General features: G+C 45.2%; 1 protein-coding gene across 2 annotated transcripts in view; it reads right to left on the bottom strand.

Moving 5' to 3' along the window:
* Positions 1 to 918: 918 nt before the first annotated feature.
* Positions 919 to 26907, bottom strand: part of WIPF3 (WAS/WASL interacting protein family member 3) — an 84530-nt gene continuing 58541 nt past the window's right edge. Inside the window, exons 4-10 of one of the 2 annotated variants that reach the window (XR_006552825.2) lie at positions 24495 to 24626; positions 20944 to 21693; positions 17098 to 17247; positions 16087 to 16188; positions 6947 to 7023; positions 4834 to 4910; positions 919 to 1714 (exon numbers count right to left, since the gene is read on the bottom strand). Coding sequence is in view for 1 of the 2 variants with exons in the window: in XM_025291248.3 (XP_025147033.2) it covers positions 4887 to 4910; positions 6947 to 7023; positions 16087 to 16188; positions 17098 to 17247; positions 20944 to 21693; positions 24495 to 24626 (1235 nt within the window). In the remaining variant the exon portion in view is untranslated. Of the gene's footprint in view, positions 1715 to 2738; positions 4911 to 6946; positions 7024 to 16086; positions 16189 to 17097; positions 17248 to 20943; positions 21694 to 24494; positions 24627 to 26907 lie in introns of those variants that run through there. The other variant, XM_025291248.3, reaches the window with a different exon arrangement.

The following is a 26907-nucleotide window of genomic DNA, read 5'->3' on the forward strand; positions in this document are numbered from 1 at the left end:
GTAACCCTCTGCACTGTTGATGGGGATATAAAATGGTACAGCTGATATGGAAAACAATATGGAGGTTTCTCAAAAAATTAAAAAGAAGCCATATAAGCCAACAATTTTATTTTTGAGTATATACTCAAAAGAATTGAAGGTGGAATATCTCAAAGAGATTTTTTTTACACCCGTATTCATACTAGCATTAGTCATAATAACCAGAAGGTGGAAGCAAGCCAAGTATCCATCAATGAATGAATCAATGATACATATAGCCAAGCAGTGGGATATTCAGCCTTATAAAGGAAGGGAACTCTTGACACATGCTACAACATAGATGAGCCTTGAGGACATTATGTTAAATGAAATAAGTCACTCTCAAAAAAAGTCAAATATTATCTGATTCCACTTTTATGAATTACCAAGAGTAGCCAATCTCATAGAGCCTGAAAGTAGAATGGTGGTTGCCAGGTGCTGGAGGGCTGGGAAGGGAAATGGGGAGTCTTTGTTTAAGGGGTACTGAGTTTAAGGTTTGCAAGATGCTAAAAGAGTTCTGGAGACTGGTCACACAACATACTGAATTTGCTTAACACGACTGAACTGTACACCTAAAAATTACTAAAATGGTAAATTTTATGCTAATGGGTGTTTTACCAAATTAAAAAAAAATCATCAGAATAGCTGGTGCCATCTATGCCAAGTGTCTTTATTTTAAAGCCATAGAAGCTCCATTAGAGGAAAGGATGCTACTTAAGAAAGAAATCAGCTCTTCCCACCCTTGTGACCTAGAAATGCCAGGTTCCTTCAATAATTCTGTCTCCATGTGACAGGGAAATGCAGCTGAATGTCTTGTTCTTGAAAACAGGACTTAGTCAGTGGCAACAAATGACCTATGTCAAGGTCAGAGTAAATGACGACCCCATTTATATGACAAGGAACTGTTGACTCTATTTTTATTCTCAGCTTTCTCCATTAACATAAACTCCTGCAAAGTTCCAGGGTAACAGAGTGTGTATTAGTTTTCTAGGGCTGCCATAATAAAGGACCACCAGCTGGGTGGCTGTTTATTATCTCACAGTCTGGAGGCTAGAAGTCCAAGATCAAGGTGTTGGCAGAGTTGGTTCCTTCTGAGGGTTGTGAGGGAGAACCTGTCCACACCTTTCCCCTACCTTCTGGTGGTTTGCTGGCAATCTTCAGCATTTCTTGATTTGTAGAAGGATCACCCTAATCTCTGACTTCATACAGCATCCTCACTGTGTATATGTCTGTGTCCAAATTTCTCCTTTTTATAAGGATACTAGTCACATTGGATTAAAGGTCCACCATACTTCAGTAGGACCTCATCTGAACTTATATCTGCAACAACTCTATTCGTAAGTAAGGTTGCTTTCTGAGGTATGGAGTTAGGAGTTGAGCATGGGACGTTTTGGAGGATGCAGTTCAGTTCGTTATCAGGTTCGTGAAGGATGCCAGGCCTCCGGGGGCATGGTCTGAGAACCTGGAACTTGCTTCTGGAGTCCACAGCCCTTCCCGTTAAGTTGCTCCCCTTCTTCTAGGCACCACCTCTTCTACCCGGAACTTCCAGTTGCCTGGAACTATGGCCACTTCCCCCTCCTCCACAGTTAATGGCTTTAAAGTTCATCATCCATTTGGTCAGTTATCTTGGGCCATTGCTTTTCTTCTGCACTCAGATGGGCCCTTTTGGTTATGTGAGAGCTTATCTGTGCCTCTACTAATAAAGACAGCAGATAAAACAAGTCAGGTCCTTAACTAATTCAGATGTAAAATATGTAGCAGTTAACTTTGAAATTAGTTTCTAGATGAGATTTATTTCAGGAGCATCTGAATTGTAATTACTGCTGTCTCCTTGTCATCCAACAGCAGAGCTAGGAATCTGAGCAGCTCAGTGAACATCTGAATGGAATGCCCGGGACACAGCCAGTGAGAGCTGAGTGTGAGACTGAATGTGTAATAAGCAAACTGCTCGTACCCTGCGGTGTGTATGTTTGTGTGTGTGTGTGGCTGTGTGCACTGATACCTGGGTCTGTTGTGACCTGAGGGTTAAAGGCTTGCCCAGGTGTTATGTTAGTCCATCTTCACCACTATACACTTATAAAAGGACATATTTATGCCCCTATATTACAGATGAGGAAACTGAGGCATAGACTGGTTAAACTTGTTACTTCCTAAACTTGTAAGATGCAGAATCAAGATTCAGATCCATGTTTTCCCTGAAGCCAACATACCTATCAGGCAAACCTTATCTCCCCTGTACCAAGTTCCAAAGAGGGCACCTGGAGACACTATAATAGAGATGGCGATGAGACTGCTCCACACAGGAGATTTTTTAAGGCATTTGCTAAGCTGAGGGGGTGGTGCTAAGTGCACTTCAAATTGAAAGCTGCTCCATTTCAACACAATTTAGCAGAATTTGTAAGCATGTTTGATATTAATAAAAGTGAATAAGTACAGTGTTATCTACTTGTTACAAAATACATTTGAATTTTTCCCTTGCTTGGTTTTCTCAAATACCTGTTCATTTAATTAGCTACAAAAATCAGGAAAACATTCTGTAGTTTAGTTTAGCTGTAGTTTAGCTCCAAAAAGAAAGGCCCCATTTCTAACCCAGAATGTTACAGCAAGTGCTGGGTCCTGTGTCAGTATCCTGTCTGAGCCCTTCTAATCCTTAAAGATGGTTGGCTTAGATTGCTGCCGGCGACCGTCACTCGGCTTTAACAAGTAAACAACTGGAAGCATTCCCACTTATTAAAGTTTATTAATACAAAGAAATGAATCTGCAGAGGGAAGATCAATAAATATAAAATATACGGGAAACACTGGGAGAGTCACAGACCACAGCGCTGGGGAGATTCCTCGAGGATGGGAGGGGCACTCTGTTTGGGTTTGTGGTCCAGAGGTGAAGTATTTGTCCTGCCGCAAGAGTTCAAAGGGCAGGAATTCAGTGCTGGGTCTGGAGGAGAGATGTGATGCCAGATTCCTGAGATTTTTCCCTAATTGCAATTTTTGGTTTCTGCACATTTCTTCCCTCTGACCTTGAATAGTTTTATTTTGAATTTCTATCCCAGTGGTGCAGAACATCAGTGTGTAAACACCTCATCGGGGCAGGCAGTCTGCTCCAAAGGTGGAACAGCTTTGGTCTAGCGCCTTCTTAATCATGATTGTTAAAAAACCCTTGTAATTATTTTGTACAACTGGGAGAGAGGTGGAGTGGATAGTGTTATATAAAAAAAGTTCTGACCTTTTGGAAAGCTTGCAGAACCAATAAGACAGATCAGCTATACGCACAGCTGATGACCTGCAAAAGCTTCTTTTTCACTGATTTAGCTGTTATAGTTTGGTGTGATTTATTCCCCAGGGAAGGGAACTTGACATTGCTCAGTGGTTTCTGTTTGGAATGAGAGAGTACGCAATGATGGTGGACACCATCTCAGGGTCAGTCTCCATTCCAGACAGGAGGTGGTGGATGCGGTCACATGTTTGCCAAAACCCCACTCACGGTCTGCCTTCTGCGCATGGCATGTTCTGGGCATTACATCCTCAAGATGTGAGGGTATGAGTGGGCTGTTTGAGAAGAAACATTTTTCACTGTTTTCTTTCCACCTCTCCCAGATTTCCTTTAATCTGCAGCTATTTTGAGCACAGATGTGGGGTCAGTCTGCTTTTTTCTATTTTTCTCTCCTTCCTCAGTCACAGCTTTTCCTCCTGTCATGATGAGGTCAGGCAGCAAGCAAAAACACACTTTCATTCCCTTGCCAGCCCCAGAAAAAGGGCATGAGAGGAGCAGCCACAGGTCAGAGCCAGTCCTGACCCATCCATATTCAGGGCTAGCTGAACTCATATACTTTTCCCCTCTAGAGGGGTGCCACCACAGGGACTGGGGGACTCTCAGACCAGCTCAGAAAGGCGCTAAGGTTTGCCTGATGGGTGGATCCAGGTTCCCTAAGGGTGGGCGGGGGACACTTGATATTTGAGGCAGGTATTTCAGAATATGTTTTAGTCTATACCTTTTCATGTCATGCTTTCCATGATAAACCCTGCACTTGGGGGAGGAAAAAGAAAAGATCTCTGAGACAGAATTAATGATGACTTATGTAGGTTTGTAATTTGCAGGGAACATACTGAAATCTCCTTCAGCTCACCTCACCCTGGCTGCCAGGATGGGGGCTCAGAGGGACAGGAAGGACCATCACAGAAATGTGGGCATGAGGGGCAGTGTAAACAGTAAGAGCGTTGGCTACCTGCAGGACTGTTCAGTTATACAAGGGGCCCTGTGGTCAGCCTTGGAGGGACTGAGGCCACTCTTGCCTTTGATCTGCGTTATATTTACATGAGGCAGCAAAAGAATCCTTCTACTGCAGGATGGGAGCAGGAAGGGCCGTGTGGCGGCATCTGGGTGAGGGACACGCTACTCTCGGGGAGCCGCGTCATTCATAAGGCATTACCTGGTTTGATTTTGCAGTTTGTGTGATGAGACTAGAAAAATCATGCCAATAAGAAGCTGTTGTGGATACTATGACTTTGGGAAACTAAGGGATCGTCTAAAAACAGTTCCGAGTCTAGGGAGGGCCAGCCTGCAGACGTATCTACAGTCATGGAATGGACACTGTGCGGTGGGACAAGGCTGTCACCTGTGCCAAGGTGCACTTTAAAAAATGGAGAAATAATGTGTGTGTGTTTTAAATTATTCAAATAATAGTTGACTATAATACTGATTTAAAGCCTGTGCAAAACACGTATTTACAATAAATAAACACTCCATTCAGAGCCTGTGTGTCAGCTGAATTACAACTTGAGAATGGTGAGGTCTGACGTTCTCCTGGGGACGCCCACCCTGCCATATGGACCTTCAGGTGGCTCACAGGACGTTGGCTTCATCCGTCTTCTCACCGGAGCGTCTTAAGGGCTAACTGTGGAAACACAACAGTGTTACCAGGTGGGGTCAGAGGTACATGAACCATCCCCAGGGCTGGCTTTCCCTCATCCCCAGGGCTGGCACCCTCAGGCTGCCAGGGTCTGATGGTTCCATCATATGCAAGGTGCTGGTCTTCACCCAGCAGGTCGTGGGTGGAAAAGGAAAGTGTAGCTTGTTTCAGGTGGGGACCGAATGTCATAAAAAACATTTTAGGGACCAAGTACCAGCAGACCGCTTGACGGGAAGCTCAAGAAAAGCAAAGATCTTGGTGGCGATCTCAAGGCAATGAAAAAGAGAGAAAGGGCCCCAGGCTTTCAGATTTCCAGTTTAGGGCTCCCAGCCTTGCATGGATCACGTGGGCTCTGGCCCATAAAAGAAGAGCACCCCCGGGGCTCTGTTCACCATGTCTGAAACCCAGTGATTTCTCTGGGCAATTGCTTTTTGCCTCACTGAAGTGAAAAATGAATTAACATGGTTCCACGTAGACATAAAGACCTTCTTGACTATGGGATGCCCAAGACAGACTACAGTCCATCCTTGACTAGACTTTGTGGGCTCAGGGGATTCAGATGTGTGCCTGCCATGAGGTTAGGGACCGGACAGTATGGCATGTTCCATCATGCTTATAACGTCTGAAGGTGAGGGTGACTCCTGTCCTGGCAATTCTGACCTGCCAGGGAAAGAAGCAGTGAGGCGCAATGGAAGGAGCACTGGACAAGGAGTCAGAGGTCTGTATGTGTGACCTCAGGTGAGTTCCTTAACCCTTCAGAGCTTGGTTTTCTCATATGAAAAAAAGGCATTAAAGATAAATCTCTCCAGCTTATATCACAGAGTTGCTAAAAAGAATCCAATGAAATAGCATATGTAACTTCTCTAAACTATAAAAAGTTGTGTAATGTAGGGACTATTATTTTTATTATTACCATATTTTTCTGATCACGGGAGTAATGCATTTATTGTAGAAAATTCAGAAATTGCATAAATGCACTAATAAGTCAAATTCAGTCATAAGCTGGTAGAGTGAATGCCTGTTAACAACTTTGTGTATATTCTTCCATCTTTTTTTTTCCTCTGTATATATCCTTCTCTGAACTACAATCATACACCCACCCAGTTTTAAACCTACAATCATCTGAGAATGTTTACTGCAGTTCTCAAAATTGGATCAGCTGTGGTGAGAAGGGGAGGAGGGTGCTTGTCCTCCTTCAAGGAACCTTCACCTCCCCCAGCTTCCAGGAACCTAGTTCATTCCTTCTCACTTCCCTTTCCTTCGGGTTCCAACCTAACCTGTGGGTCCTGCCCTTTTGCCACATAGCTGTGAAACTGGAGGCCAGGAGGGGACGAGAATCCCTGTTTTCAAAGAAACAAAGGGCCTTTAAAGATGAGACCCTGTCCTGTGCCGTGAGAAATGTCATCTCCGCCCAGGTTAGAAAACACACACTCTGTGTTCAGGTTGCCTTGTGCGAGCGTGAGGGTGTTTCTTTAAAGACTGTCTTACACGGGCAGCTCTCTGCTTCCCCCTCCCCTCAGCTTTCCCCTAGCCACCAACACTTGAATTTTGACGCTAAACTGGTCAAGTTAAATGACAGTGTTGATGGTGGAAACCCGCCCCCCACCCCAGGGGGTGGTGGTGGTGGTAAGAAACCAGGTACTCTATAGATGACAGAGAATACTGAGTTATGTTTTATGCATGTTACAGAGTTTTTCTCTTCATGCTTCTCAGACCAGGGTAACGAGGGAAGAATGATGGCAGTGAACAGGGTGATGGGTGCAGAGGGATTCCCAGGGGTTCCACGTGCCAAAGCAGCTTCTAATGATTCCAGAGAAGCCCTCTTTCACTCTTCAGGTTTTGAAATTATGAGTGGTTCACCACTGGGTCCACCCCAGCTGGAAACACAGGTGCCCACGTGGCTTCTTCCCCCAGGTAAAACATGAAGCTATTAATATGAAGGGGAAAGCAAACCTCAACAACTCTGTGCTTCTTGAGGAGGTTTCCCGGTTTTACACTCAGGGACCAGAGAGCTCTGTTACCTGAGCGTTTCTGCCTTTGATGTCATCAGAGCTCTGCCCGCCCGCCTCGGCGTGGAGCCAGGGACCAGGTGTGCGGCCTGAAAGACACAGGAGGCATCTCACCATCTGTTGGCCGCGGGCCGGCTGTGCGCTTCACAAAGTCTGGCTCCGCCGGCACTCAGGGCAAAGGCACAGGAACCAAGGGTAACGTGAGCCCGTCAACCCGAACCCCTCGGGCTCCTGGCCCTAGACCGTGTGTCTCCACCCACTGCTTCTCTGTCACAGACTGTGGCTACAGAGGCATCATGTCCACTGTGCTGGAAGGAGAAGAAGTTATGAAGGGCTGTCATCTAAACGCAGGTGAGCCTCTCAGCTCTGAACACCCCACCTGCTACAGACTCACTTGTGCGTCCTGACCCCAAATGAGCTGGCGCTGTGCTAGCGTTGTTTAAAAAAGGAGTAAAAAGTATGTGCTGACTCAGCTCAGGCCCTACCTATGAGGATCCAACTCATTCTCTAAAACATGCTAGATTTAAATATTACACAAGTTATATGTATATGAATATATATTCTCATAATTAAGAATTTTAAGAATATAGAAAAGATAATAGGGGAAAAACCCTAAAGTGCTTCCTGTCTGTCTGCCCTTCTCTCTAATCCCAATTATTTATCCCAGAGTCACCTCTGCTAAAAGTTTGGTGTTTATCCCTCCAGCTTGGTTTTACTTTTTGGCATTTACTTACACAGATGTGTATGTATATAGGCAGATACGTGGTTTGGTTGATCTAGCCAAGTTTTAAAATCCACATTCCCAGGAATTCAACTTTTTCTGTGAGCCAGGTAATCCAAATGGTGTCCCTCTTTCTAAAGTCTCCCTGTGTCCCTGTGTCCCAAATGTCGGCTGCATTTGGTACGAGACTTTTCTCTCTGCTTCCATCACCGTCTAGGAATTAAATATCCATGTCCCAAAGCCCTTAAAACAACTCATGTTGCTATGCAACTAACATGAAAAGCAGAAATATCCATCACAGATTATTTATGATAGTTAAAAAAAACTGATAATCTGCATTCAAAAGCAGTGTTCAGGAAATCTAGGGTTTGTTATCATATGATGGAGCACCAAGCAGCCATCTGAGTGTCTACAGACTCAAATAATTTGGGTTGATGTTTGAAATGTAGGAGAAAAAAGCAGGCTAGAAATTGTATAAATAGCAACACCTCAACTATTTAAAGGGCTTCCCTGAGAGCTCGGTTGGTAAAGAATCCGCCTGCAATTCAGGAGACCCTGGTTTGATTCCTAGGTCGGGAAGATCCCCTGGAGAAGGGATAGGCTACCCACTCCAGTATTCTCAGGCTACCCACTCCAGTATTCTCAGGCTTCCCTTGTGGCTCAGCTGGTGAAGAATCTGCCTGCAATGTGGGAGGCCTGGGTTCAATCTCTGGGTTGGGAAGATCTCCTGGAGAAGGGAAATGCTACCCACTCCAGAATTCTGGCCTGGAGAATTCCATGGACTGTACAGTCCATAGAGTTGCAAAGAGTCAGACACAGCTGAGTGACTTTCACTTTCTTTCAACTATTTAAAAATCCATTAAAAAATATAAATAATATACTGAATTGATTCCTTTTGTGTTTATTGCTCTTTAAAATCTCTTAAAAACACTTTTCATGTTTTCTACAAAATGAACATATAAGTCATCTTAAGAATCTGTTATGGTATGATATAGTTGAACTACCACATAGAAGGGTCTCTACAACTTACAAAACATTAATCCAATGGGTCCTGTAATTTTCATTACAATACTTTAAAAATTAATGAATGCATCTGTTCTAGGATACAGATTTTGGGGGGCAAATGGCACAGGAAGTACTAGATTTTTAGCCAAATTTGCATGGTCAGCTGCTGCAGTTGTGTCCACTCTTTGGGAACCCATGGACCATAGCCCACCAGGCTCTTCTGTCCATGGGAATTTTCCTAGCGAGAATACTTGAGTGGGTTGCCATGCTGGCCTCCAGGGGATCTTCTCGACCCAGGGATTGAAACGTGTCTCCAGTGTCTCCTGCATCTCCTGCATTGCAGACAGATTCTTTACTGCTGAGCCACCAGGGAAGCCCCTGTAAAAAGTAGAGACACTGATATACTTAATTCCATGCAGCAGTATGGCCCTGAAACTACTGTTCTTAGACTTACTCCAGTCTGCTACAGAAGAGCCTTCCTTTAGACCAAGGTTTCTTAACTTGGCTCTATTGACATTTGGAGCTGGATAATTCTTTGTTTGGGGAGGGGGGCTGCCTGTAGGGTGTAGGTGATCTCACAGCCTTCTTAGTCTCTACCCACTAGATGCCAACAGCACATCCTCCACGCCCCAGAGACCATTTGTGTCAAGAAAAAAAATGTTTCCAGACTGTGCCAAATGTCCTCTGGGAGGCAAAATACCCTCCACGAGAACAACTGGGCAACGAAACAAGCTTCTCCATAGGTAAACAGTGCCCACTGGTTTTTATAAATATGATGGGAAACAATAGCAGAGCTAAAGGATAACCAATTTCTTCATAAAACAGAAAAGAAAACTCTACATCTTGTAAAAGAAATTTCACTGTGGTTGGAAAAGGGTGGCTGAGAGTTGCCAGAGTTACCTAAGATTCTTTTAATTCAGCTATCTCCTTGGGGGGTGGCATCTCAAATATTTCCTTTTGCGATGCCACTAGGATCTCTTAGGATTCAACAAATAGAGCCCTTCTGCTTGAAACAGTCCTTCACATGGGCTGTTTTCCTATAGGAGAGTATTTCAGACTCACTAAAATACTGGTTTTCAAATTTTTGGTACCACAATGTGCAGTAAGAAAGACTTTTACCATTTCTACCCAACCACATGTGTCTACTGCACGCAGAACAGCCTGAGTGACCATTGTTGCCGCCTCCTGGTAACCAGATGGCCTCTCTTTCTCTGGTTATTAACATGGCTGTGCGTCTGGAGCTGGCAGCTACAGAGCAGCCGACTATGAAAGACTTCTCTGCACAGTGGGGCTTAAACAAGAAAGTCTACTCCTGGGTGGAAGGAGCAGCGGCCTGAGGGCCATGCTGGCTTCCAACTTGACTTTTTGTCATTTGTAAATCAGGCCAGCCTTATACCTTTCCCCAGACACAGAAATATTTTCATGTGTTAAAAAAAATTTGTTCTGTAGCCAACCAACAAGAGGCTAAATACTGCAGAGCTTGGAAAGTATCCAGAAAGGATTTACAAACTTGGCTGGCCATCAAAGCTGGGTCTCTTGGAGGGTCTCCCAGAACATCTCCCAGTCTTGGAGTGCCATTCCAGGGGCTGGGTGAGGAGAAAACAGACTCCTTGGAGAGGCAGATCTAACTGTCAGCTCTGGGCATCTCGATCTCTCTGAGGTAGGGTCCACATGGCATCAGGTGCAAAGTAGCAGTTATGGCGCAGAGAACCACACTGTGCATCTGAAACAAATGGGATGCTGCATGTTCTGGCCTCACATGCAGAGAAGGAATACTGATTGGACCATGACACGAGAGGCAGATGGTTACATGCAGTCAAGAGCACAACTCTTTGTGACTGGAAACGTTCCACTGGCAATGCTAACCAACTCTTTGCAACTCCATGGACTGTAGCCTGCCAGGCTCCTCTGTCCATGGGATTCTCCGGGCAAGAATACTAGAGTGGGATCTCCAGGGGATCTTCCTGACTGAATGTGGGTCTCCTGTACTGCAGGCAGATTTTTTACTGGCTGAGCCGCTGGGGAAGCCTATCTGTATGACACAGATATTAAATGGAATGGTAGTTTCTGTTTCCCTTCCTATCCCAAAGCAGCTCAACAAATATGAAGTGAGATGCAAACCAGAAGAGGATGCTCTTACTAGATGATTCCAGTGCAGCCTGTGGTGATGAATACATGGGCTGGGCCAGAGTTAGGGTGCCCTCAGCTGTGTTCCCCAGGGGCCTGTATGTTCTGTGACCTGTATGTTGTATGATTACTTGCAGGAGGGTTAGCCAAAATAATTGGGCTTCCCTGGGAGTAGTTGTTTTTTCTATCTTTTAAAAACAAGAAAAAGATGCTGTTAAAAATATATTTATCCAGAAAGGTGTTGATTTGAACTCTAAAAAGCAACCTGGAGTCATCATTTTCCCTTTTGAATACAGAGCTACTGAGTCTGTAGCTTCCTTTCTAACGGCAGGTGCAGCCTTTCCTCTCAAGTGAGCTGAGGGCACATGGTGGGGCGGTCTCCCTAGGCCTCTGCATGGAGACCCCTCACCTGAGAAGGCATCCAACCCACCCTTGGTTTGGTTCTATGCTGTTCCGGTCTGTCAGGCAGCTGGCCCACATCAAGAAGAAGCCTCAGGCTCTCCTGGCTGATGTGGAACAAAGAGCCCCGCCTCAAGCCCTGGTTCTGCCACCAGCTGTGGCCATGAGCAGGCCACCCTACTTCCGCATGGCTCCTTCTCCCCACCTGGAGGGAACTGGGCTGGGAAACCTCACAAGGCTTCCCTTGCTCTGATGCTGGAAGCCTCTCACAGCCTCTAACTAAAGGACATGACGCGTTTCACTGGACATGATAATTCTCGTATCTGCCAGAGCTAAGCCTTAGAAACTGCATATCTGGCGTCTCCTCTCCTCCCTGGCTGTCACTGCCCCAGTTGACGTTGGTTTGAGGGACCCACCACCCCATCTGGGGAACTTACAGAGTCACCCTATACACTATAGGGCCTCACTTCCCTCCTCGGGCACTCAGACCAGGGGTGGGCTTAATCATCGACCCTCACCCCATAATTTGGGATTTTAAAATTAGTTTAAACGATTTTTAAAAGTAATGTATATTTATTTTAGAATACTTGGACAAAATAGTGAGCCATGAGGAAAATAAAAACCACCCAACATTCCGTGACTAAGGGATAACCAGTCCTAACACTGTAGTGGATGTATTTCTAGCTTCTTCTCTCTTTTCTTTCTTTGTTCCACTTTTCCCTCTCCACATAAATTCATGAAACAATTTTTTTTTTAATTAATTTAGGTTTTCTTAAAAGTTTTTTTTTTTTGATGTGGACCATTGTTTAACGCCTCCACTGAATTTGTGACAGTGCTGCTTCTGTTGTTGACATTCTTTTTTTCTGGTGTGAGGCCTGTGGGATCTCAGCTCACCGACCAGGGATCACACCCGCACTCCCTGCACTGGAAGGCGAACTCTGAACCACCGGACCACCAGGGAAGCCCCTAGGTTTTACTTAATGTAATTTTAGTATACTGGGTTGTTTTGTTTCTCTTCTCAAGGTTGCATTGACATTTTCCCATGTCACTAAATATTCAACAGCACTACTATAATAGATGCAGAACATCCCACCCGGTGGCTCTGCCCTATTTTACCTCATTGCTGGAAATTCGTGTTGTTTTCAAATTTCTTCTGTAAATGGTTTAGCAATATATTAAAATATATGTATGTATGTTTTAAAATATATGTATGTATGTTGAATTATTGATTAATTCAACAAGTATTTCAAGTGTGAGTGCCTGTCCCTAATGGCTCAGTGGTAAAGAACTCCCCTGCCAATGCAAGAGATGTGGGTTCGATCCCTGGGTCAGGAAGATCCCCTGGAGAAGGAAATGGCAACCCACTCCAGTATTATTGCCTGGAAAATCCCATGGACAAAGAAGCCTGGTGGGCTACAGTCCATGGGGTTGCAAAGAATCAGACAAGACTTAGCATCTAAACAAAAACAAGTGCTGGGAGCTGACAATAGAGCAGTGAATAAAAATTGATATTATCCTAGCCCTCCAGAGCCTTACACTGTACTTGGGAGATAGACAGGAGACAGGTAAATATATAACATGTCAGGAGGTGATGCATGCTTTAAAGAAATGATAAGGCAGCATAAAGAGAATGACAGGAAGGGCTGCTATTTTATCTGGAGTGATCATCAGGGAAGACCACACGAAGGGATGTGGTCACCAGTAATAGTCAGGCGTGGCTAAGATAAGCACACTAGGCCAGAGGTCCTTACTACCTAACTGCCCTCCGTAAAAGCTGAAAGAAATACTTTGGCACAGGCACTGTCTTCTGATTCTCTTAGTATTGGGACATCTAATTCTTTGATGTTATGGTGGGAACCACATCGAGCTGTTACTTACTTCAGTGTCTGGTGGAGAAGTTTCTCAGCTAATGGATATAATGGTAGCCAATTTTGCTATAAGTATAAAGTAAATGTATTTTAGAAAATGAGTTGGGCCACAATGAGATACAGCTTCATACCCATAAAGATGGTTACAAACAAAACAAAATACCCAGACCAGAAAATAACAAGTGTGGGTGCTGATGTGGAGAAACTGGAAACTTTGTGTATGCTAATAGGAATGTAAAAGGGAACACAATATGATAGTTCCTCAAAAAATTAAAAAGAGAATCACTACGTCATCCAATTCCACTTCTGAGTATATACACCAAAGAACTGAAAGCAAGGTTTCAAAGAATTATTGGTACATTTGTGTACACAGCAGCATTGTTCACAACAGCCAAAAGATGAAAGTAACCCAAGTGTCTATTGATGGACAAACAGATAAACAAAATGTGATAAATACATACAATGCAATATTATTCAGTCTGAAAAAGGAAGGAAATTGTGACCTTTTACAGCATGGATGAACCTTGAGGACATTATGCTAAATGAAATAAGCTACTCTCAAAAAGTCATATATAGCATGATTCTACTTATATGAGGTACCAAAAGTAGTCAGACTCAGAACTAGAGAACCAGAAAGTACAACAATGGTTGCCAAGGGCCTAGGGGAGGGGAGAATGGGGAATTGTTTAATGGGTATAGAGTTTCAGTTTTGCAAGATGAAAAGAGCTCTGGAAACTGGTTGTACAACAGTGTAAATGCATTTCACACTACTGGACTGTATACACAAAAATGGTTAGGATGGTAGATTTCATGTTATCTATTTTTTAAACCACAATTAAATGTAAAGAAAAAAGGAGTTGGGATGAAAACAATCAATCAGCCACTTTCCCAGTGAACTGACCATGATGAGGACAGTCTGGCTGGGAACACCAGAGTGAAATTTTATATTTCAGTGTCTGTCTGTCCTCTCTTCCTTCACCAGCATGTGACTCTCTCAAGGACAGATCAAGGGGATCGTTTATCTAAATCTCTCCAGTGCTAAGGGACTTAATAAGTATCTGTCCATACGATCATGACTTCACCCTTACTATCACCATTAAAGTTAATGAATATTTGTGAGCTATGCATTTTCCCAAAGATTCCTAGTGATAGGGTTTTGCACTTTCTTTTTATTGTGGTAAAATACATATAATATAAAATTTTCCATTAACAACATTTAATACATTCCCATGGTTATGTAGTCATCAGCTCTACCTTGTTGCAGAACATTTTCATCAGCCCCAAAGGAAACCCATAGCCATTAGCGGTCACTCCCCATTCTCCATACCCTCCTGCCCTTGGCAACTGCTAAATCCACTTTCTGTGTCTTTGGATTTGTCTATTTTAGGTATTTCGTATCAGTGGAATCCCACAATACGTAGCCTTTATGTCTGCTTCTTTCACTTAGCATAATGTTATCAGGGTCCATCCATGTTGTAGCATGTATCCCTGCTTCATTCCTTACTGTCCAATAATATTTCACTGCATGGCTCCACCACATTCGGTTTATCTATTTACCATGTGATGGGCATTCAGGTACTCTTCACCTTTTGGCTATTGTGAATAGTTATGAATACCTGTCAGATATCTTGTTTGAACACCTGCTTTCAATTCTTTGGAGTGGAATTGCTAGGTTATATGGTAATTCTGTTTAGTGAATTGAGGAACCTAATACATTTTAAAAAACTGGACAAAGTCATCTACTAAAGAAAGGAACAGCTCATACTTGCAGAGTGGAGCAGGGAAGACAGCACTGAAAGCACGAAGCCTTCGGGGTTTGTGTGCTGTGCGTCAGAAGGACAGAGAGAAAGCACGCAAGCAGGCAGAGACAGATCCAGAAATGTCACAAAAGAGCACGGACATAGCCTCATCTGATGGAACCAAAGTCATCTCCCAGACCATGAAGACCTCTAATCTTGGGTTACAGGTCAATGGCAGAAATACAAGAGGAAAACTGTAAGAAGAAATGTAATCAGATAAGCATGAACTGTATCAGGCTCACACTCACATAATCAACAAGGTTCTCTCCGCGGCACCCAGGAATGGCAGGGACAGGCTCATTTAATTGTGCTACGAGGCTCCTGCAGTATTTCATGCTCACCAATGCCATTTCAATCCCAAAGCATATCTTCTTTTTGAAATGGCAAATGCCCTTCCTTCTGTAAGATGTCCATTCATGAGTAGGTTGGGTTTATTTTTTAACTACTACTTCTTGATCACCAGGAGATTATTCTGGTGTGGGCACTGATTTGAACATTTCTCTGAAAGGAGAGGATCACAGCACAGACTGCCACCTGTGTCAGGGTAAAGCTTTTCTTCTATTCTCAGGGATAAGACTAGTTACCGTGGGCTCCAAATGTAGCCAACTTGGATTAGAATTTAGTTACTAGAGTCTGAAGGTTGAAGAACTACACAGCACTTACTAAAACTCTTCTTTTGTAGTGATTTAGGGCAGAGATTAGCAAAATACAGCCAGCAGAGCAAATGCAGCCAGTGCCTGCCTTCCCAAATCAAGTTTTCTGGCAGACAGCAATGCCCATTTCTTTATGTGTTTTCTATGGCTGCTTTCATGTCAAAACAGCAGAGCTGAATTGTTGTGATAGAGACCAGATGGCCAGCAGAACCTCAGACATGTCCTCTCTGGCCCTTTAAAGAAAATATTGCTAATCCCTAGCTTAGGATAAGGCTCTGATGACCTGAAAAGCTAGTTGCCACTCCTGACCTTACCCCTCAACCTGGTACTCCCTGCTCAACCTGGTCCAGGTCACCTCTACCTTGCAGCCCCACAGGCACGTCCACTTGCCCTGACTGATAACCTTGTCTCTGCCTGAAACCAGCTCCTTTCCTGCTCCTTCTTCTTGGTGCCACATCATCCACCCAGGCCCAGGTAGATACTCAGAGTTCCTCTGTATAGCCTGTGGTTGTCAGTGCACCCAAGCACCTAATTCTGGAGGGTCAGGGAAAACCAGGAGTCTTAGCGAGGTGGTACTTACTTCTGGGGATCTTGCTGGGGTAAATCTTCTGGCATGGTTTATACTCATCCGGAGGAGGAAAATCTTCCATGGAATGGAACGTGAATTTAGATTCAAAGTCATCTGCACACAAGGAAATTGCAAAATCACTCTCATTACCATGATGATCTGAGTTTTAATAATTTCCAGGAGCAAACAGGTTTGCCTGCTCAGTGCAAGGTTTTAATGGCAGGGCTATTCCCTTCTAAGACATCCATTCACCTCTTAACTTTTACTATTAACACTTATCTGGGACAAGGGGGAATCAGGACAAGTGAAGTCACAGACTCTTCCCATCATCCACCCAACTTCCTTCAACCAATGTCTTAAGGAAGCTTCCAAAGGGAGCAGAAGTGCCACAGGCCTATCCAGGGCCCACGTGGGAAATCTGGCAGCAACAAAGGCCCTTCCAAGTCCCTATGGCCTGCAGTCCTTCCTGTGCTCCTGAGGAGAACTCTAGGTGGGGTGGAGATGGGTGGAAAGAACAGGAGTCCTCAGCCTGGCTGGTGGGAAGGAGCCCAGCCTGTGTCCAGTTGGGGATCAGGGCTTCCCAAAGCAAACGAGTTCTGCCATGAGCCCCTGATGGCACAAGGAGAAGGGTCTTGTGGCTCTTTTATGAGTTGAGTCCCTGCTTTGTGATCTAGGTTTTGGACCACCAAGGGGTCCAAAGATTTTTGGTCACACCTGACCAAAGATGACTTTCCTTCCTAGTTCCACAGATTTGCCTTAATTGATCCTGTGCTGGCAGGCCTTCCATCCATGTCTGAATTCATGTCTTATGTCTGATTTCTCCACGGAGACAGGTGTGCATGTGTGCACGTGCATGCGTGCGCGCGCGCACACACACACACACAGAACTTAAATGTTGGTTTTCTTCTCTCTCTGTAGTCTCAATCAGAAGGTTAGGGAGTAGATTCTGGAACCCCTCCCCAAGAAAGCCTCAAAAGAAACCCTATTTAACACAACCTATAGGTTGTTCTTCACCCCACTCACCAATGATGTTCAGGCTTCCATTCCGCAGCTGACCTCCAGGCTGCTGGGTCGGGGTCCAGGCTAGGGCCTGCTGGCTCCTGCTGGAAAGCTCAGTGGTGGGTGACCTCGCAGGGGGTGCTGGGGGTGGGTTGAGTTTTCCCCCACCGGTCCCTGGCAGAGAAGATGACAGTGTATTCAGATACAGGACTTTCAGATGGTAGATGCTATAATCTTCTGGGAGAGGTGAGGTATTGAGATCTTTGGGTGTAAGATGATATAATGATGAAAAGGCAGCCTCTCGAGCCAACCTTCTTGGGATTGTGTCCCAGTCCTCCTGCTAGAGTAATAACACTACCTCTATGTGCCTCAGTTTCCTCATCCATAAAATGGGAATAATAATATATATACACATTCTTGGGCTTTCCTGGTGGCTCAGATGGTAAAGAATCCAACTGCAATGCAGGAGACCCAGGTTCGATTCCTGAGTTGGGAAGATCTGCTGGAGAAAGGATAGGCTACCCACTCCAGTATTCTTGGGCTTCCTTGGTGGCTCAGCTGATAAAGAATCCACCTGCAACGTGGGAGACCTGGGTTCGATTCCCGGGTTGGGAAGATCCCCTGGAGAAGAGAAAGGCTACCCACTCCAGTATTCTGGCCTGGAGAATTCCATGGACTGTATTAAGTGAGTTGATTTAATTAAAGTGGCATGTAGTTGGGGCTCAATGAATATTAGCTGCAATTATAGTATCAACCCTTGTCATCAGATGGTACAGCCCAAAGAAGTAAAGATACTGCAAATCCTATGCAAGGGAAGGACTCTCTACAGGTGAGACTTGGGGTGGGGCTGGATGAGTAGGCTGTCGGGGGCTTGCTCCTGCCCCTGCGTTTCTGCTCACACTCATTCTCCTGCACTTTGGTCCCTGGTTTCTCCTTCCAGTTACTTTAAAACCTACCTGGCCCCCAGGGCCCAACTCAAATCCCACCTACTTCATGAATTCTTCCCTGATGATCTCCTTTGCCAAGACTTCTTCGCATGACTCATTTGGCAGTTCATAACCTGCTGCCTTGGCACATCAACGCGGGTACTCGGCGCTTCACTTTGCTATTGAAGCGATGACAGCTGCACCGTTAGTATCTGCGCCAAGATGTTCACAAGTACAATCTCCTGCTCCTCCCTGTGGTTGGTCTGAGCAGAAATTACCCTCGTGTTGTCCGTGGAAAGCCAAGTTTCATGTCCAAAGACACAGTGGAAGAGGCCAGACAAGCACCCATCCCGGCGTCCGGTTTGCAGTGCTGAGGCTGGCCATCAGCGCTCCTCACTCCTCAGCTCCTCCCTCTGCCTTTCCCTTTCTCAGTCTCCCTCTTCTCCCTTGCTGGTCTTCCCTTCTCTGTACCAGAATCCACTAGGATTTACTTGTTCCCACAAAGGGACTAAAGAGGATAAGGGGCTGTGGAGCCCTCTTCTGGGTGAGAAGCTGCCTCTCCACTTGGTCAGAGAGAAGGAAGTGAGGCTGCTGAGCCCCTAGCTACTCCTCTCTCCAGGCAAAGCACCCCAGGCATACTTCCTCACTTGGTATGTATAACAATCCTTTGTAAAAGGTGTTATTGTTACTATTTCCATTTGTCAAATTAAAAAAAGCAAGGTTCAAGGACATTAAAAACAGAAGAGGGTGGGAAGGCAGGATTTGAACTCAGATCTCTCTGAATCTAAAGCACTGATTTTTTTCACCCTATCTTAAACATTTAGGAATCATGAGCCTCAGAAGGGGCTCACTAGTACTAATGCTGGACATTATGATTAGTCAGTTGAGAAGAGAATGATTAAAATCTTATCTCTTGTGATCAAAAGCCTTAAAAATATCCTTGCTTTTTGTACCAGGAACTCCCTTTCAGGAACTTATCCTTTAAAATAAAAATCTAAAATGTAGACTACAATTGCTATAAATGTATTTCCTGCAATATTATTTGTAATAACAAAAAATGGAATCAACTTAAATATCTTAACACTAGAAATATGGCACATATCAATTATCATATTAATATGCTTATAAATACATTTTAACAATTTAATAAATATCAAATTACATCAAAATTGCTTTTAATAGTATATTAAATAAAAACAGAATAGAAAATAGTGTATACAAAATCATATTAACCATGTAAATATGTAGGTATGTTAAGGAAAAAAAGAAACACATCCAAATACGATAGTTTTTACTTCTGGGTGATGTTATTATGGGTGATTTCATTTTTTTCTATTTGCTCTACAATGAGCTTGTATTATTTTTAATTCAAGGATATATATTTAAGAAACTTTCTGCTTCAAAAGATTTTCTGCAGATTCAAAGATACAGAGAATTATCTTTGTAAATAAAAGATAAAAATTATCTTTGTAGTAAACTGGCGGTTATTAGCAGGGAGGGGTGGGGGCAGGGCAAGATAGGGGAAGGGGATTAAGAGGTACCCACTACAAGGTATAAAATAAATAAGACACAAGGATGTAATGTACAGCTCAGGGCACATAGCCAAAATCTTATAGTAACTTTAAATGAAGTATCCTCTATAAAAATATAGACTCACTATGTTGTATACCTGAAACTAATATAACATTGCAAATCAATTATACTTCAATTAATAAAAAAAAGTCTTCTCAAAAAATTTTTTTTCTGAAAAATCAAGGAATATGAGCCTGTGTGTGTAATTGTGGATATATGTTGGGCTGTGTGTGTGGATGTGGGTTTTGATGAGTGTGTGCATATATTTATTAGTGTATGTGTGTGACTGTGTGTGTGTGTGTGGGGGGTGCTTCCCGTATGGCTCAGTGGTAAAGAATCTGCCTGCAACGCAGGAACTGCAAGAGATGTGAGTTTGATCCCTGGGTCAGGAAGATCCTCTGGAGGAGGGCATGGCAACCCACTTCAGTATTCATGCCTGGAGAATCCCCATGGACAGAAAAGCCTGGCGGGCTATAGTCTATAGGGTCACAAAGACTCAGCATGCATGTGTGTATGTGTGTGTGTACATGGGTGTGTGTGTACATGGGTGTGTGTGAATGTGTAGTGTGCTTTCCATTTAGAAGGACACCAAAGGTGACTGAAGCCTCATCACTTCATGGAAATCATAGTCATGAAGCATGTATATTCAATCCAGATCATCTGTGCTGGAAACATGAAGGGATTATTTTTAAAGTTTGGCTGAAAATATGGACCCTCAGTTTTCCTGAGTCAGCTGGAGAACCTGCCAAAAATATGGCAGAATGCTAAACTAATCTACTCAGGATCGATGAAAATCCTGGCTGGAAGCCAGACTATAATAACTCAGACAAAAATTACACAGGAGAGTTGGTTCTGGAACTTACAGAGCTGGTTCTGCACTTACAGCTGTCTCAACCTGGGGAATGGTGATAGTCAAAACAAATAGACTTCTCTAGATCTCACTGTTCTGACAACTGCATGAGGGGAGAATTATTGCTATGCCCATGTCACAGATGAAAAGAAAGCACAAAGAGGCTGAGGAATCGGCCTGGGTCACACAGCTAGTCGTGGCATGGTGATTAAGGCCAGAATCCCTAGCTGGTGGTCTGCACCATCTTGGACAAGTCTTGCAGCCTCCCTTACCCTGGTTTCCTGTCTCTAACCTGAATACCTCAGCATAAAGTCATGTAAAACAAGTTTTTCTTGTGCTCCACAGGGTACTGAACAGGTCTGATCTAAAACAAAATTCAGAGTTAAGATGTCCTGAGGTTTTCCCAAGTGGGCCCCAGGTGCAGGCCCCTGGGGGTGTCCATAGCACCTCCAGAGCTGCTGCCAACGGTCAAAAAAATGATCCTCTGACACGACCACCCTGGACCAGAACAGCAGTGCTTACCGGGGCCTCGGCCCGGCCTCTTCTTCTGCAGGAATGGCTGAGATCCCGGAGGGGCGGGCGGCGCCGGCAAGGCCTGCCCGCTGGGCTTGGGTGGCTGGGCCTGGAAGCTGGGGGACTTGGGGGGCAGCGGGGGTGGGACTTCACTGCTGCTGTTAGCACTTGGCAAAGGGGGCACAGGCAAAGAGGATCTGGGGGTGCAGGAGGCGTAAAGGGGGAGTGGAGGTGGCGGAGGCGGCGGGGCGGGAGGTTCCCGCACGTCTTGGGCCGGGCTGGCAGCGTCCGCATTGAGCCCGGGGTGCCCACAGGGAGGGAGCAGAGGGAGCGGGGGCGGGACAGGCGGTAGGTGCAAGGAGGCCAGCTGAGGCTTCGCTGCCTTGTCACTGGGACCCAAGGCCGGGGGCGGCGGGAGTGGCGGGGGTGGCGGGGGAGGAGGAGGCGGTGTGCAGAGCAGAGGCGGTGGAATCACCGGGGGGCTCCCTTTAGATGGTGGGCCAGGTGGGGACACCAGCGGAGCTTTGACGGGGGACGACGGGGGCAGGGGTGGCGGTAGGGGCGGGGGCGGTGGCGGCGGGGTTGGGGGCGGTGGGGCGGGCACGCTGGGGCGAGGGGGTACCGCCCTGGCCGCGCCATGCCCCTCAGAGGTGTTGCCTAGCCTGGGAGACGCAGGGGGATTGAACGGGCCGCTGATAGTCTTGGTGGGAAGACGTGGAGAAGGCGCCCGGGAGCCAGGGCCCTGGCTGGTCTTGCCACCTGAAAGAGAGAATTCTGGGTTAGCTCAGCGCGGGGTGTGCGCCCTAGCGAGGGGCTCTGTCCAGCAGGACCTCAGTGAACCTCATGGTGGTCATTCTCTTCCCGCGCGGCCACTGGAGGCTGCAGGTGGAGCAGCTGGCATGCAAGGGTGCCAGCCCAAGGCCCTTGCCTGAAGAAACACACTGGCCTCCGGTGAGACAAGCCCAGCTGGAGCTGCCAGATGCGGCTGTGGCACCAGCTCCCTGTTGTATCCCACCTCCACCCTCTGACCAGGATGTAGGGCTGCCCTGACCTCCTTCACCCTTCCTCCTCTCAAGGCCACCCTCACCCTACCCTGTTATTCTCCAGGCCAGTCAGCCGCATCTGCGGGGGTACCAACCAGAAGCTCCTGATGAGGGAGGTTTTCCTTACTCCAGCATTTTGTCAACATGGACTTTGTTTTTCATTTGAAAGGAGATTCAAGATTCCCTGAATACACTAGGTGATTGGAAAGTCAGTGGGAATACACCCTGCCCTGGGGATCCAGGTCCAATGACCTTGAACCTCCCAGTTCCATACCCTCTGGAAACTCAAAGATTCCTTTCCCAAGGGCTTTTGCCCATTTCTAGGTGGCTTGCTGTCTCCTGATCTCCTGGCTTTCTTACCCTGTAGACCCTTCACCACATCAACCCCAACTTGAAATCCAATGCCTCTTTAAATCCAATGCCAACAGCAACAGCTTGCTCATAGTAGGCATTTGTGTTCGGTGGATGTCATGGAAGACTCGGGTGGAGGATGCTCCCTGGTTGGGGCCTCCTCACTCTTTGCACACCCTTTCACCCTACTTGCCACTTCTTACCCTTTTTTCCCTCTGTCACTTCAAAGAGAAAAAAGTCCCTCTCCTTGTTTACTGCACAAAAGTTCTGCAGTCACTTAAATATGTCCTTGGAGTATCACGCTCCACTCAGGAAGCATATTAAGACATTTCTTCCAAATAAATACACTTTCCCTAAAAGGAATTTTTGGGAATACATTTTTCCTATTCCAGCACTTGTATATTCTATAATCTCTATGAAAATATTTGGAAACCACTAGAAAACGTTTGCTTCTCACACCTTCAGCTTCCTGGTGCTGCAGAATAGGAAACACAGGTTTCATATCAAATTATAATGCCAGCAGCTGTTGGTGGTTCTGAGCTTTTCAGTCCCTGAGTCTCCAGTGTGTTTACCGAACCGGGTGCTAAAAGTATTTGGTGCCAAAAGTCAGGCCGATCACGGAAGGGCATGGAGAGGTGACTCTGGGGCTAAAACTAAGTGAGCAGGACCACAGTAACTCTGGCTTTCCAAACGGATGACCCTACTCTGGCTATGATACGACAGCCACCTGGACACATGACTCATGACATGAGTCTCAACTGAGGATCGCTCTTCTGGAGGCAGGGTGGAGCTGTCATTATTCCTCTGTTGAAATTTTCTTTTAGATGGCTGTGGAGGAGATAATATCTTTGCACATATGCATCTACCCTGGCGGACTTGGTTCCGCCAGGGCGCTAAAGCAAGCATTGCCAGAATGGGCTGACTGCCCATGAGCAGCAGCAGGAGGTCCCCACCTGGTCTTTTCAGGGTCAGGATCTTCCACCTGCTATTCCAGCGTGAGACATTTTCTATGAGGTCTAGGGTAGGCGTCACCCTCAGAGATTGCTGCCTCCAAGTGCTCCAGCCTGTTTTCAGTAGTCCACAGGGATGAAGATGGAGGACCCAGGCAGCTCTCCAGACAAAGCAAGGCCTCCCTCTCTACCCACCAGCCAGATGACTTTAAAGAGGTAACAAGTTTGAGTAGCAGAATCAATCCCTGAATAACTAATCTTTAAGTTTTTAAGTGTCTGAGAGCACCATGTATCTGAGATTCCAAAACCCTTAAAGTGGGTCAGTTAAAGTACAGGAGCCTCTACTTACTAAATGGCCAACCTAATGAGAGATGGGCAAACCCGTTTGTATCACCATGTGAGCAGCAGAAGCAAGGACAGCACAAATCCTTGCCCAGCTTATGTGCCTGCCCATTCTGGGATGAAGCAGAGAGCTGAGCAGTGTGAGTTCAAGGGGAGACCCACAGGAGTCAGAATCAGCTCTGGTGAGGAAACCAGGCAGCAGACAGGGCTCTGAGAATAAGCACCAAGCAAAGGGTTTCCTTCATCATATGAACGCAAGCCCTAGAAATCCAACTAGAAACACAAGAGCAGACCATGAAGTGGTAGGGAAAGGCCAGTTCGAGAGCATCAAGGGGGCTTTGTTTACATGAAAGGAATCAGCTTTTGAGCCTGGGTGTTTATCAAAAGATGAAATATGTCTTCCTCCTTCCATTTGTGTATGTTTCCAGGAGACTCAATACACATTCTATACAAGCCAGTGATGTTTAGGGTTTGTTACATAGCAACACCTAACAGACATGATGCTAGAGACCCATCATAACTCACCACTGCCAGTGAGTCCACAGTGACATCATGAAGACCTTCTATTGTGATTTACATCCATACTTTGCAGTGTGGGCCACGATCACACCATTGCTAAACACTCCACACTATGGCACCTCCTTCTTCAGTGATTACAATGGGATGATTTAAACAGGATGAGGATTTCAAAGATCCCTTAGAAACAATTCTGTGTTTTGAAAACTTCTAGTACTTATGCTTCCAAAGAGGTGATCTCCTACCACGTCACTATTCACTCTAAACATGTCACTTATGGGCAGGTGAGGACTGCCCTGTTGGTTCCGCAAGGCAAGGAGATAAGAGTCAAAGATAGCCAATTTGAACTCTTCCTTACCTGCTGCATCCCTCTGGCCTGCCGGTCGTAAAACTGGAAAGCCACCAGCAAACAGATCTCCCAGGGCTGGAGGTGTGCTCCCCCCTCGAGAATTTGCAGGACCTCCTCCTTCTTTGTTGGTTCCTTTAGAACCTGTAGAGAGAAGAGGCAAGTAGTTGTGGACCTGTGAGCAGAGGTGAGCGGCCAGCTCTCACCCTGGCCATGGTCTAACACTGCCCGTGGCAGCCTTCCCTTCTCCGCCCACCAGCGTTACCCTTTTCCTACTCAACATCTTTCTCAAGAACCCCTGCCTTGTGCCCCGGCCTGTCTGCCACCCTTTCCAGGCTACCAAAGATCCTTTAGTAGTAAGCATTCTGAAAAAGGATCAAAACAAAGGCATCTCTATACTGCCATTTAGTAGATGTATGTGTGCGTGCACTCAGTCTGTGGACTCTGTAATCCCATGAACTGTAGCCCGCCAGGCTCCTCTGCCACAGGATTTTTTCAGGCAAGAATATTGGAGTGGGTTGCCATTTCCTCTTCCAGGGGATCTTCCCAACCCAGGGACTGAACCTGCGTCTCCTGCATTGGCAGGCAGATTCTTTACCACTGAGCCACCTGGGAAAACCATTTAGTAGATGTCACCTTTTAGATTAGAAAACCCAAACACTGTAGGTAAAGAGCTGACCCCATTTTCACTTGACTGTTGTAGGAGGACTAGATGAAGAAAACCCATAGATTTAATTTAGGCAATAATTTTAACTTCTGGTCCACAGAGCCTGGTCCAGGATTTGCAAGCAGGAAGTAAAGGTCTGCAGTGATTTCTTCTTTGGCATTTTCATTCTCTATCTCCCCAGTTCCCACTCCCTGGGCCTAGTGCTCTTCCCTGCACTTTTTTTTCCCCCTATGGGAAAGAAAGCTCATGAGCTCCTGAGAGAGGTCACTAATTCCAGACTTCCAGATGTGTGTGAGAAGACATTGAGCTTACAAGAATTTCTGGCAGACAATGTCCACAGCCTGAAGCTAATATGCACAGAGAAATCAGGGCACAGTGCCTACTGGTGGAGGAATGTGGCCAGATTATCCCTAGTATTAACATTAAACATTACCTCTTCACTAGAATGATAAAGAAATGAGTGTCCCAATAAAATGAATTGATCTGTTAACTTGTTTGTTGTTGTTCAGTCACTAAGTCATGTCTAATTCTTTGTGATCCCATGGACTGCAGCATGCCAGGTTCCTCTGTCCTCCACTGGCTCCCAGAGTTTGCTCAAATTCATGTCCACTGAGTTAGTCTTAACTAATTAGATGATGGGTCTAGCCAGAACTAATTTTTATTGTAATCAATCCTGAAAATATTTCTTAAAATAATTTGCCTATTCATGTACATTAACATATATAATTACAGATATTAGATACAATTATATTTTAGGACTATCTTTGAGAATTACCATCATGTATCATTGCAAAATATATGGAGCCATAATAATACCTTATATTTAAATGTATTTCTTTTTTTTACTTTTGTTTTTTTTTAAATTTATTTATTTTAATTGGAGGCTAATTACTTTACAATATTGTACTTGTTTGTGCCATACTTTGTATATATTGGGCTTCCCTTGTGGCTCAGTTGGTAAAGAATCCGTCTGCAATGTGGGAGACCTGGGTTTGATCCCTGGGTTGGGAAGACCCCCTTCAGAAGGGAAAGGCTACCCACTCTAGTATTCAGGCCTAGAGAATTCCATGGACTATATAGTCACAAAGAGTTGGATATAACTGAGCGACTTTCATGTTCACTTTCTTCCACTGTATTTATTATTTCAGCCTTCAACAATCTTGACCAAAAAAGAGAGCAGGTATTATTATCTCCCCCCATTTTGCAGATGAGCAAACTGAGTCTCAGAGAGGTTTCCTGATGTGCACGGTGGCAGCATCAGAACTCAACATGGGTCATCTGATGGCAGGAACAAGGCTCCTTTTACTCCATCATACTCTAGAAGACATAGAAACTTATAGTCATATGATCCTGTGAGAGAATTCGGCAGAAATATTTTTCCTTATGGAAAATAAAATCTTTGCATTTGTTAGGGTTGAGACTTGAATTTTTTGCTCATTCAATTTGAGGATTATGTTGACACAGCATAAGTGATCTTTAAATGTTACTTCATAATGGATAAATACATTGTGTAACATCCATACAATCAAATCTTCAGTTCAGTTGCTCAGTCATGTCCGACTCTTTGCAACCCCATGGACTGCAGCATGCCAGGCTTTCCTGTCCATCACCAACTCCTGGAGCTTGCTCAAATTCATGTCCATTGAATCGGTAATGCCATCCAACCATCTCATCCTCTGTTATCCCCTTCTCCTCCTGCCTTAATCTTTCCCAGCATCAGGGTCTTTTCCAGTGAGTCAGTTCTTCTCATCAGGTGAC

This window comes from Bubalus bubalis, chromosome 8, assembly GCF_019923935.1.
Source record: "Bubalus bubalis isolate 160015118507 breed Murrah chromosome 8, NDDB_SH_1, whole genome shotgun sequence".
Taxonomy (NCBI): Eukaryota; Metazoa; Chordata; class Mammalia; order Artiodactyla; family Bovidae; genus Bubalus; species Bubalus bubalis.